This window comes from Balaenoptera ricei, chromosome 16, assembly GCF_028023285.1.
Source record: "Balaenoptera ricei isolate mBalRic1 chromosome 16, mBalRic1.hap2, whole genome shotgun sequence".
NCBI lineage: Eukaryota > Metazoa > Chordata > Mammalia > Artiodactyla > Balaenopteridae > Balaenoptera > Balaenoptera ricei.
In genome coordinates, this window is record NC_082654.1 from 55,550,599 (window position 1) to 55,563,071 (window position 12,473).

At 42.4% G+C, this 12,473-nt stretch overlaps 1 protein-coding gene across 3 annotated transcripts; it reads right to left on the reverse strand.

Moving 5' to 3' along the window:
* Positions 1-2,500: 2,500 nt before the first annotated feature.
* DYDC2 (DPY30 domain containing 2) lies at positions 2,501-12,389 on the reverse strand. Of its 3 annotated transcripts, XM_059899785.1 has the most exons (6): positions 12,316-12,389; positions 11,992-12,154; positions 7,270-7,871; positions 6,957-7,104; positions 6,491-6,616; positions 2,503-3,564 (listed from the first exon to the last, which is right to left on the reverse strand). In XM_059899785.1, exons 4-6 carry the CDS (start codon positions 7,101-7,103, stop codon positions 3,304-3,306), a joined length of 534 nt encoding a protein of 177 aa, XP_059755768.1. In that variant the 5' UTR covers position 7,104; positions 7,270-7,871; positions 11,992-12,154; positions 12,316-12,389; the 3' UTR covers positions 2,503-3,303. The 3 variants fall into 3 exon arrangements, with proteins under 3 accessions (XP_059755770.1, XP_059755768.1, XP_059755767.1); XM_059899784.1 differs by lacking the exon at positions 12,316-12,389 and having other exon boundaries at positions 11,992-12,248; XM_059899787.1 differs by lacking the exons at positions 7,270-7,871; positions 12,316-12,389 and having other exon boundaries at positions 2,501-3,564; positions 11,992-12,248.
* Positions 12,390-12,473: the final 84 nt, after the last annotated feature.

The following is a 12,473-nucleotide window of genomic DNA, read 5'->3' on the forward strand; positions in this document are numbered from 1 at the left end:
CTACTCTAAGTGTGGTCTTTGGACAGACGTCTTGGGCATGGTGGAGAAAACTGTTGGAAATGCAGAGTCTCAGATCCCCCCCTGAATCTAGTAAATCAGAATCAGTGACATTCAACAAGCTCCCCAGGTGATTTGTATGCACATTAAACCTTGAGAAGTGCTGTTTTTACACTTATTGTTTATTCTTTCTGATTGTCAGCATGACTGTATGGTTTTCCACAGGCTCCAAGAATTCTGATTAATTATAAGCACCAGTTTCTGAGGAGAGCGCATTTCCATCTCAGGAGAGACGTGGGCTAGCCATCCACACCCATGAGACAGAGGGGATACCACAGTAGCGGTGCGTTCCAAAGTTCTGAGCGTTTCCCTTAAGCTTGGCATGTGTGGGGTACTGCATGTGGCAGCCTTGGATTGATTTATGTGTGTGAGTGTGGGGGAAGGCTGGGGGAGATTTCACCCTGAAGAGGGTAGTAGTGTGATCTTTGATCTGCCCATCCTAAGGCCTAAACATATGGTTGGGGAAGACAAGCCCTTGTCATAGATATTCCATGTGGGCGGCAGCGCTTGCTGCAGCAGGGCCAACTTCATGAGCGTGCAACCTGTACAGTCACACAGGACCTGAATTTGGAAAGGCTGCACACTTGGTTTAATGCTCTGCTGTCATCATCTTGAAGCACGTAATTCTGATCGAGGCAGCCCACATTTTCATTTTGCATTGGGCCCTGCATATTATGTAGCCAATCCTGAGCTAGAGGAATGGGTCAGGGGTCTGGAATTGCAACCTAACCCTTGTGCCAATCAAAACTGGCTAGCTTGTCATTTTCACAACTCTGCTATGAGTTGCCAGCCCTTATATAAGTTCATTCATTTACTTACTCAGCAAATATTTACTGGCCACTTCTTGTGCACTGGGCACTCTTTTAGGTGCTGGAGACACCAAAGTAAACAGACAAAATCCCTGCCCTCATGGAGCTCACATTCTCCTGAGGGGGACTGACAGGGAAGAGGGCGTGAAATGTTGTGGGTTGCAGTACAAATAGGATGTATATATAGGAAATGTAGATAGGATGGCTGAAAAGGCCTCATTGAAAAGGCAACTTTTGAGTGAAGATCTAAATGAAGAGAGTGTCAACTTTAATAACAGAATAGACAGTTATTTTACCAGAAACAGTATTTATTAGGGAATAGCAGAGGAATTGCAATTCAGATCATAAGCAAATCCAGAGAAGAAGGAAAGGGAACTTGCTTTTATAGAGAAAAGGGGGGAATTGGGAGGGGCTGTGATAATCAAAGAGCCCATTGGAGGAAGCTGGGAGTCCAAAGTATGGAGGCTTCTCATTGGTTGTGCTACTACAGTCTCTTACTGGCTGGGCTGCCACTGGGTGGAGAGAAGTTTTATTCCCCCTGCTGGATAGTTAAGTAGAGGCACTTCAGTTGGAGATGTAGGCAAATTTTGTCTCTTCCTACTTGGAGCAATTGGTGATGCATGGAGGGGCATGAGAGCTCCCCCTACAGTCCTGTCCCAACTCCAACTTTGGCTGAGGTTTCTTTAATTCCACAAGAGAATCTGCAGAAATCCAGGGGTGTGGGGAGATGGGAGCTTTCCAAGTGGAGAGAAGAGAAAGCAAAAGTTCTGAGATTGAACCATGTCTGGCATGTTTGAAGAACAGGAGGTTGGCATAGCTGGCACGGAGAGAACAATACAGAGAGTAAAAAGGTGGTGGGGAATCACTCTTATAGTCTGGTAGGTCATGGTAGGGGCCTTAAATGTTTCTGTGACTGAGATGGGAAGCTGCTCATTAGACATGATCTGACTTAATGTTTTACCAAGATCATCCTGACTTTAAAGTTGAGGATAGACTAGAAAGGTCAAGGGCAGAAGAAGGGAGTTCAGTTAACAGGCTATTGTAATAATTTAGGCAAAAGATGATTGTGGCTTAGGCATTCAAGTGGTTGAATTCTGTCTTTATTTTAAATGGAAAGCCAACAGACCAGATTTAGGGCTAACAAAAAAAGAGTAGAGCCAAGGATGGCACCACGAGTTTTGACTGAGCAAATTTTTAAAAATGGTAGAAACTGATTCAGGGAGGATAGAAGGGATTCCATTTGGATTCCAGTTGACCCTTGAACAACATGGGTTCAAACTGCACAGGTCCACTTATATGCAGATATTTTTCAATAGCAAATACTACAGTACTATACAGTCAGTGGTTGGTTGAATCCGAGGGTATGGAGGAACCTTGGGTATGGATGGCCAACTATAAGTTATATGTGGATTAAGCCCTGTGTTGTTCAAGCATCAACTGTAGTTAGGTTTGAGATGTCCATTGGTTATCCAAGTAGAAATGTCAAACAGGCAGTCAAGTTCAAGGAAATCTTCATTAAACATATAAATCTCAAGTCATCAGCATATAGATGATATTTGAATGAATACAGATAGAAAATAATTTTAAAAAAATGTCAAACTTTTAACTTTTACTGTCATTGGAGCTGTTTCAAAAATAAGGACATGTGTAAACACTCCAAGAGGCCGGAATGCAAAATTCAGCTAAAGTTAAGATATGAACACATGAGATGGATGTGTTTTCACCGTCTAGTCTCCAAAAAAATGATAAAACAAAAGGAAGAAGTCTCATCAGTTTGGTTACTTTTTTTTTTTTTATAAATGTATTTTATTTATTTATTTAGGTTGTGTTGGGTCTTCGTTGCTGCGCGCGGGCTTTCTCTAGTTGTGGCAAATGGGAGCTACTCTTCGTTGCGGTGCACGGGCTTCTCATTGTTGTGGCTTCTCTTGTTGCGGAGCATGGGCTCTTGGCACACGGGCTTCAGTAGCTGTGGCACGTGGGCTCAGTAGATGTGGCTTGTGGGCTCCAGAGCGCAGGCTCGAAGTTGTGGCATACGAGCCCTAGAGCACAGGCTCAGTAGTTGTGGTGCAAAGGCTTAGTTGCTCCATGGCATGTGGAATCTTCCTGGACCAGGGCTCGAACCCGTGTCCCCCGCATTGGCAGGCGGATTCTTAACCACTGCGCCACCAGGGAGGCCCTGGTTACTTATTTTAAATCCTTATTATGAGTTATTTTATCCTATAAGTAGTTCAAATCTTCACATGATTAAGGGGTTTTCATGGCTATCAGGACAGGTCTTGGGCTGGAGAGTCCCTGCAGACACCTCCTTCCACAGCCTCTCATATCTTAGTTTAATCCACATAGTTAATCATCTTCAAGTAAGAGCTCTTCTAGCTGGCCATTTTCTCAGCTTGCAGCTTTGAGAGAAGCATAATTAGAATCATCCACCTTCTATAACCTAGGGAGGAGATTTGGAGCCAGGATGCATTTCAGGAGCAATTTCATGCTGAAAAGCCTGGTAATTTATGTCTTGTGGAGTTTCAATGTTCCAGTCAACCTGGACAGATGGCTCTGAAGAATGAATCTGTTGAGGCATTCCTGGAATCATACTGGAAGTTCCTGGCAGGGATTCCTGCTTCAAGGCTTCCTTCTCAAGGGGTTTTGTGTTCTCCTGCATAAACATGGTCTTCTTTGTGGAACCCACTACAGATATCAGTGGCTAAATAGAAAACAGAAGAGAAAAAAGTCATTAGCAGAGACTAAACATACTGGGCATGGCAAGAATACAATATTGCCATTTTCATGCCCAAGACTGAACAAAACTGAAAAAGACCTAATCCAGCAAAGCATAAAACAAATCTGATTGGATCAAGATAATTCACCAATAATTTAACTGCCTGACAGAACAAAATTCAACACCTTTTAAAGGAAAGCTACACAATCTAGGTGCCCTATAAAGTATCATCTACAATGTTTAGCATACAGGTAATAATTACTAGACATGTGAAGAAGTAGGAAAATGTGAACCATAATCTAGAGAAAAAGTATTTAATAGAAAGAGACCTCAAAATGACAAAGATGATGAGACTGGCAGACAAGAACGTAAAACAGTGATTATAAATATTTTTTAAAATTGAAAGGAGAAAAATGGCCATAGTGAGTGAAAAGATAGGGTATATCAGCAGAGAAAATGGAAATTATAGAAAGGAACCAGATAGAAATTCTAGAATTGAGAAAATATCTGAAATGAAAAAAATTCATTGAATTCCTAAATAGGATTGGACATTGCAGGAGAACGGATCAGTTAACTTGAAGACAGATCAATGGAAATTATCCAAACTGAAGCACAGAGGAAAAAAGATGGAAAAAATGAATGCAGTCTCAGTGACCTATGAGATGATATCAAGCGTCCATGCAATTGCAGTCCCTGGTGAGGTAGGAAGCTTGGAGCTTGAGCTCTACTGGCCATCTCTACCCCCATCTTTGTCCATTGTCCACTCAACAGTGGACCCTGTGGGGCACTGCAGCGAGCTCTGTGGAGTACTTGCCCACATGATCTTTAAGACCTTCTAACTCCAAAGTGCTATGAATCTATGCAGCAAATCTGTGTATTGTTTCCATAAAAACTTATTTCTAAAACATCTGTATGGCTCAGATTTTTATATCACAGGGATTGTTTTCAGACTTAGAAACAGAATAATGGTTTACTTACTCAAAGCTGCCTCTGCTTAATGAAGAGAAATCAATACAAGGGCAACTTTTGCCAGCTTTCTTCTAGGTCTGACTCAAATGTTATCTCCTCTGTGAGTCTCTTCTTGATTCCCATAATTAGGTATGATCTCTACCACACATAGTGCTCTGTTTCTACTCCCCTTTTGACATGTCCACTGGACCAGCAGTATTCAATCTGGGGTACTAAAAGCAATGATGGTTTTAAGATATTAAGGAAAATCTTGCAAAGCTTTTAGTATAGGCGTAAAAGCCCATCAGCTAAATCAGCAGGCCTGCTGAAATCCTATGCAACCTATCCTGGGCCTATTTCAGATAAGTTTTACAGCTCTGGTGATGAAATCTAAAGATGACAGTAGCAAGGAAAAATTTGCTATTCACCTTGAGCCAACAAGAAACCAGAACTTAGAATCTCATCTTATTTGATGTACCTCCACCTCTTCGCCCTTTATCTAGCTCCTTCAGTTTATACTAGGAGAGCAACTTGCACTTGGATGATGTGGCTCCCCCTTGCCACATAAGCAATAAGCTTTGTTTTACATCACTGTCGGGTTTTCTTTATTTCCTTCTAACAAAGGGAATCGATTTCCATAACCACAATTTGCACATGAACTCTTTCCTAAAGCTGAGAACTTGCACATAGTGCAGGCATCAGGCTGGCTCTCATTTCCCATCTTCCCTTACAATCGCCGATTGTCTCACACTTGGCAAAAGAAGAACAAACCTTTTACTCATCCGAATCTTGCTAAGAAATACTGCTTCAGGGTATAAAACCTCCTGAGTGTAACACAAAGGCACAATTCAAAACGTTGATGTGAGCGAGGTGTTCTTTAACAAAGGCATCATAAAACCAGGGTAGAGTTTTGGGAGTCTTTCCCTGCCTTATATATTTCTATTTCTATTAACAGTGAAGCATGGTGTTAGGAAAGGATTAGAGTGGGCAGCAAGGTGACGACGACAACTTTTGCTTAATGATCTCAAGTCTATCATCTCCCAACAACTGTTCCAAGAATGAACTGTTCCTGAGGGAGAGTTCCTTCAACTACTGTTTTCAGACTGTAGTAGGAAACTATCTTTCTTTTGATTTATTTATAAAACATCCAGACTTAAAAATATAAATCTATTAATTATGAGAAAATCTGAGAATATTGATATAAATGTACATAAGCTTAATATTTTCATGTCTTCACCAAAGTTGGCTTTGAAACTAGCAAAAGCTAGTAAATTGTATAGGACGACATTAAAGATTTTCATGCACAGGACAGATAGTTAAAAAGATGCCAGATATCAAGTTCAATAAGTGAATTCACTCTCCAGGTGTCATGCACTTTGCAGAAAGCACAAAATGACACAAGGTGTTTTTCAGAAGACTGTGGCAAAAATTGTGCGGGATAAAAGATATGGTTGTCAGACGAATGAATACACAGTTGTTTCCAACTATTCTAAGTTAATAATTCATGACCGCTATTAGAGCAACACAGAGGAGACATCTGTGGCTTGATACATAAATAAATAGCATATATTAAATTAAATACTTAAGTAAATAGTATATAATAAATTAAATAATATACCTGAAGTAGTAACCAAAACCATATTTGGTTTCTGAAAAATACTGAGTAATTTTTGAAAAGGATTCAAAGGATCTTGTATGGAAATATATTTGTTCCAAGTGACACATTAGATTTTTCTTAAAATCTGATTTTTTAAACCAGTAACATGTAATTTATTCCCTGACATCAAAAATGGAATTGCCTTTAAGCATTTTGTTTGTTCATTACAAGGATTTTATTGACAAGGATTGTCAATAAGATTGATTTACATACAAACATATGAATATGGAGGGGAAAGTAGGCTTTGGGAGCCTCAGTGCACTTTGCACTGTGGTTGAGCTGTCTTGCAGATTTCCTGGTACCCACCACGGGATGACACTTTTCACACTTCTGTTGAATCTCACACTCTTCTTGCATCAGCATTTCTGTCACTCTGGTTTCTTTGAGGCTATTTTCATATTCTTCCTGCAGCTGGATCTTCTCTTGCCTATCCTGGGGCGATATGACAGAGTGGAAAAGGTCAGTCCTCGGAAGCAGGGACCCTCCCAGGACAGGCCCCGGGCCCTTCAGGGCTCCTGACTTTGCTCCTGTAACTAACTAGCTTCAACCTGCTAGTATCTCCAAACCCACCAACCCCACAACTTCTCTGAGTTGGATTCTCTCTTCAGCCCCCAGACTCCCTATACTTCAGGGATATCTGGGCCTAAGCCATCCTCAAAAGTGGAATAAACCATGACACTCCCCAAGCCAGCTCCAGAGTGGTGCCTTGGATTTCAAATTCCTCTGGGAAAGCTGAAAGCCCTCCCCAAGTCGACCCAGTGCACACACACACCTTTTCTTTTGCTATCGCCATTTTCTTGTAATGGTAAAGCCAGTGAGCCAGGTACTCTATGGGGTCACTGGGCTGAACCTTTGCCACCTCTGCCAGCGCCTGGGCCAGGCAATTTCCAAAGCACCTCTTCAGGTATTCGGTTTCCATCCTGGTGGGTTTGGAAAACGTCAAACAGGGTCACACTATTTTACAAATCTAATTGGACATAAAAAATAGACACATTCTAACCAACGCAGATTCATTTCAGGACAAATATGAGATGTTTCTGGAGCCCATCTTTCCCAAAAGAACCAATAAATACATAGGTACTTACCAATAGCTCTTAATTCAAATGCACTTTTTTCTAAAGCTCTCCAGCTCTCCAAGGTCAGTAAATAGGTCCCGGGGCGCATCAGGCTTGAGAGGAGCTTGATGGATTGGTGCTTAAAAGTGGCTAAGGCCTCCACTACATGACTCTACCCTTGAGTAGGGAGGAAATAACTGAGCAGGCAGGAGGGCCCAGGAGGGGCTCTGAGCACCCAGCAAGCTGCACTATTGTGAGGTTGGGAGCTACAGTCATCTGTGACGTAGATAAGACAGGCTTATCTATTTCACAACGGACCACTGAGAAGCCCTGAGGAGGAGAGGGAGGGAGAATGCCCAGCACTGTAGCTAGAAGCTATTCCGTTTTCTATTGCTTCAGCAAGAAACTACTTTAGGTTGAGTTGAGCCCCTGGATTTACTCTTCATCAGATGTCATGAATTGGAGGGAATGAAGCCTGAGTTAAACCATAAGTTAGGAGTGGAGGTGTAGTGTAGCAGTAGGAATGTAGAATTTGAGATCAGACAGACCAAGTTCCAATCCTGGCTCTGCTTTTTATTAGCTGTGTGATCTTCAGCAACTTACTAAGTCTCTCTGAGCCTCAGTTTCCTGATCTGTGGAACAGAATAACAAAAATATGTGTCTCATAATTGTGAGGATTAAAAGAGATAATAAATACATGTGAAGCACATAGCCTGGCGCGTAGTAAATGTTTAATAAATATTAGCTGTTACAGTGGAAGATTGCGACATGAAATGGCCTAGCACCTAGCCTATTCCTGAACATCTCCATGTTCCTGAAGCTGACATATTTTAACTCCAAAAGAGCTAAATAATAAAGTGAACAATAAAGGCTTAGATCAATTCCTAACATTTTCTGGAGGCATTTTTCAGTTTAAGAAGGGAAAGATAAGTAGATAGATAGATACGAATACAGAAAAAAAAATTCCCAGCTCTTTCCACTGCAAACGCCTAGAAGCAAAAACACCTCAGTAGCAATGAACACACAGAATTTGCTTTTTTAAAAAAACTGAGGCATAGTTGATTTACAATGTTGTGTTAATCTCTGATGTATGGCAAAGTGATTCAGTTATACATATATATGTATTCTTCTTTATGTTCTTTTCCATTATGGTTTATCACAGGATATCGAATATAGTTCCCTGTGCTATACAGTAGGACCTTGTTGTTTATCCATTCTATATATAACAGCTTGCATCTGCTAACCCCAAACTCCCAATCCATTCCTTCCCCACAGAATTTGCTTTTATTTATTTATTTTTAACATCTTTATTGGAGTATAATTGCTTTACAATGGTGTGTTAGTTTCTGCTTTATCACAAAGTGAATCAGCTATACATATACATCTATCCCCATATCCCCTCCCTCTTGCATCTCCCTCCCACCCTCCCTATCCCACCCCTCCAGGTGCTCACAAAGCACAGAGCTGATCTCCCTGTGCTATGTGGCTGCTTCCCACTAGCTATCTATTTTACATTTGGTAGTGTATATATGTCCATGCCACTCTCTCACTTCGTCCCAGCTTACCCTTCCCCCTCCCTGTGTCCTCAAGTCCATTCTCTACATCTGCGTCTTTATTCCTGTCCTGCCCCTAGGTTCTTCAGAACCTTTTTTTTTTTTAGATTCCATACATGTGTGTTAGCACATGGTATTTGTTTTTCTCTTTCTGACTTAACTTCACTCTGTATGACAGTCTCTAGGTCCATCCACCTCACTGCAAATAACTCAATTTCGTTCTTTTTATGGCTGAGTAATATTCCATTAGAATTTGCTTTTAAATAGGCTTCACCACTTAAAAAGAATCAAGGTTCCTTGGAGAAATGACTAATTCCAAGATCAGGGCAGGAAATGTCTAATAACACTGGAATGTTTTGTTGTCCCAGAAAGGAAATGCTACAAAATAAAATGGTTGGGGACACAGAAGCCAGCTTGAAGGGGCTGCTACTAGCCAAATCTGGGGCAATTTGGCCTCCAAAATTAATAATGACTGTAATGGATTATAACCAATTGAGTAAAATAAGAATCCATGAGTCCATGTAGGAATAAACAAGTGAATGGGAGAGCAGGCAAGTTCTTTCTTAAAGTAGAATGCCAACTAATAAATGTGGAAAGAATAATGGAGCTAAAGAAACATTTTGAAACCATCACAGTATAACTGAAGCAGCTATCAACGAGCACTAAAACTTGGTGAATATTTGACAAGGAATAGGATATTTATATATATTCTCAAAGTTTCTCCCCACAAATTATGGATTAATTCCAAAGTAAACATAGAAACTTTACAGTGGTGAAACCTGGCCGACACAATGTTAACCAATTGATCAAAGTAAACATCACCAATAAAGGGACAAAATAACATCATGTGTCTCCTGATGCGATGCACTTCTTAGTAGGACATAATACATTTCTGTAGATTCCTGCTCCAAATGCAAAACTAGAATCTGATTGAGGAAACATCACACAAAGCCAAATTGAGAGACAGTCTACAACTGGCCTGTACTCTTAAAAATGTCAAGATCATGAAAGACAAAAGAAGATGAGGCCAGGAGTTCCCTGGTGGCCTAGTGGTTAGTATTTGGTGCTGTGCTGTCCCTGCTGTGGCCTGGGTTTGATCCCTGGTCGGGGAACTGAGATCTGCAAGCTGTGCGGTGCGGCCAAAATATATAAAAAACAAACAAACAAACAAAAGATGAGGCCCCAGTCCAGATCAAAGGAGCCTAAACAGCCATCACAACTACATGCAACACATGATCCTGGGTTGGATCTGGAACAGAAAATAGAATTCTGTAAAGGACGTTGTTGGAAAAACTGAATGTGAATTGTAGATTACATAATAGAATTATATCAGGGTTAAAATTCCTGGTTTTGGTAATTGAAATATGAGTAAGTAAGAAAATGTCCTTGTCCTTAGAAAATACAGTGTGGTAGGTCTGAATAATGACTTTCCAAAGTGTCCACATCCTAATACTTGGAATCTATGAAATATGTTAACCTTATATGGCAAAGGGGACTTTGCAGATGTGATTAAATTAAGCATTTTGCTTGGGGGAAATTTTACTGGATTATCCAGGTAGGCACAATGTAATCCAAAGGTCTTTATAAGAGGGACACAGTAAAGTCAGACAGGGTAGAAGGAGATGTGGTGATGGAAGCAGGGGGAGAAAAGGGGATGTAATTCAGGGCCATGAGCCAAGGAGTGTGGGTAGCCTCTAGAAGCTGGAAAAGGCAAGGAAATAGATTCTCTCCTAAAGCCTCCAGAAGGAGGCAGTCCTGCCGATACTTTGGTTTTAGCCCTGTAAGATTCATCTTCGATTTCAAACTTCAAAAACTGTAAGATAATAAATGTGTGTTTAAAGTCACTAAGTTTGGGGTAATGGTGGAGGGTGGGGATGGGATGTGTGGTGGCTCCTTCTGCCAATCTGTGGCCCACCTGAACCAATGCACCTGAATAAACTATCTTCCACACCCCTTCTACTCAAAGTCCACTGTCAGCGGCACTGCTTCACCTGGAGGTTGTTGAAATGCAGATTCTCAGGTCCCACCTCAGACTTACAGATTGAGAGTCTGCATTTTAACAAAATCCCCAGGTGACACACAGTTACAGATGTCCTCTGCCTTTATCACAGTAGAATTACCCTTCCCAGAGGGTGGAATCACCAACTCTGCATTCCCAGGAAGCCTCTTCACTGCCTGGTCCTTGGTGGCGGCCACTCTGCAGTAGGTGTGGCAAACCTCTTCTGGAGAAAGCATCTGCACATTTTCAACAATGGTCTCAACAAAATACACTGACCTGACCGTCACTAAGACTTGATGTGAAAACAGCAGAGCCAGAAAAAAAGAGTCACCATGTGAAGCCTGGAGAGGGAGGAGCCAAAGGGATGCATTTTATAGCCCACTCCCCACCAAATCAGGCCACACTCACCAGTGAGGAAGGGGCTATTTTTCAGTTTCCCAGGGCTCCTCTGAGCGTCTGCTTATACTGGACCTCCTTGCTCATGGCCTTGCATTCAGTAAGCGGGGCGCTAAGTATAGGGATTGTCTTTGTTCCCACCACATCCTTAGTGCTGGGCACTCAGTACTTGCTCAGCAAATATTTTTTGACTTAAGCAGTGAGGGCTCTGATGCTTGCAGGCCCAGGCAAGAGCTCATGCTCCCTTCCATTTGTCAGTGCCCACGCTGGCACTTACTAATTTCCTCAACTAATGGTTAATGAGGCATCTCCTGCCCAGCACTGCCCCACATAAATTGAAACAGACCATGGGAAATGCTAGCTGAGGACTGTGCACAAACCACTAGCCCAGGGAAGACTGCAAATGGCAAAGGCTAAAAGGCTTCCTGGAGGTGGGGGTACCTGTGCTTGTTCTGAAAGGAATGCCAACTAAAGAACGTCCCCAGCCAGCTGGCTATACTAGGCTTGAGTCATTAGCCACTGCAGTTGTTGAGTCACTAACACACCCTGGAAGGAGTTCAGGGTGGAGATCAGGAATGTGGAACTCTGCTCTCCGGGAAAATTGACAGAACAGACCTTCAAGTAGAAATTTTCAAGAGGAAATTTTATAAACCCAATTTCTTGCATCTTCCCATACTTAGAAAAGCACTAAAATAATTAAGCTATCTGTGCCTGGTGGCTAGCAGTGACCTTTTACCTAGATATGTGTTTGATTGCAGGTATCCCTTCTCCAAAAATCACATATATGCTGACCTCCCCCCTTACCTCTTTCAAGCAGAAGCAGTTTCTCAGAGTTGTCAGAGCAGCTGTCTCCAGGGCTAGAGTCCTCAGCTAAGTCCCCAAATAAAACTGAACTCACAGCTCTCAGATGTGTGATTTTTTTCAGTGGACAGGAACTAAGCAGAAGTCACCAGCAAATGCAAAGGTGCTAAGTTGGGAAAATACCAGGCCGCTCAGGTAGCTAGCCTCCTCTGGCGTAAGGCTGTGGGGCTTCACCTACAGGTAGTCTTTGCGGCTACTCCCCCCGCCACTCCCCCCACCCCGCGCAGGCCAGCCCTCTGCCCTTTCTCTCTCCCAGTGTGCGCCCACCTGCCGGCCCCGCTCGCTCGATTCCCCTTTTCGGCTGCCCCCTCCTCACAGCCTCTAGGTTGCACGTCTCTGTTCACCTACCCCGGTGTTCCCTGCTCTCCACCCGGCACCTTGCACACCCCGCGCGCCCCCTGCTCTCAATTGCTCGTCCTACCCCT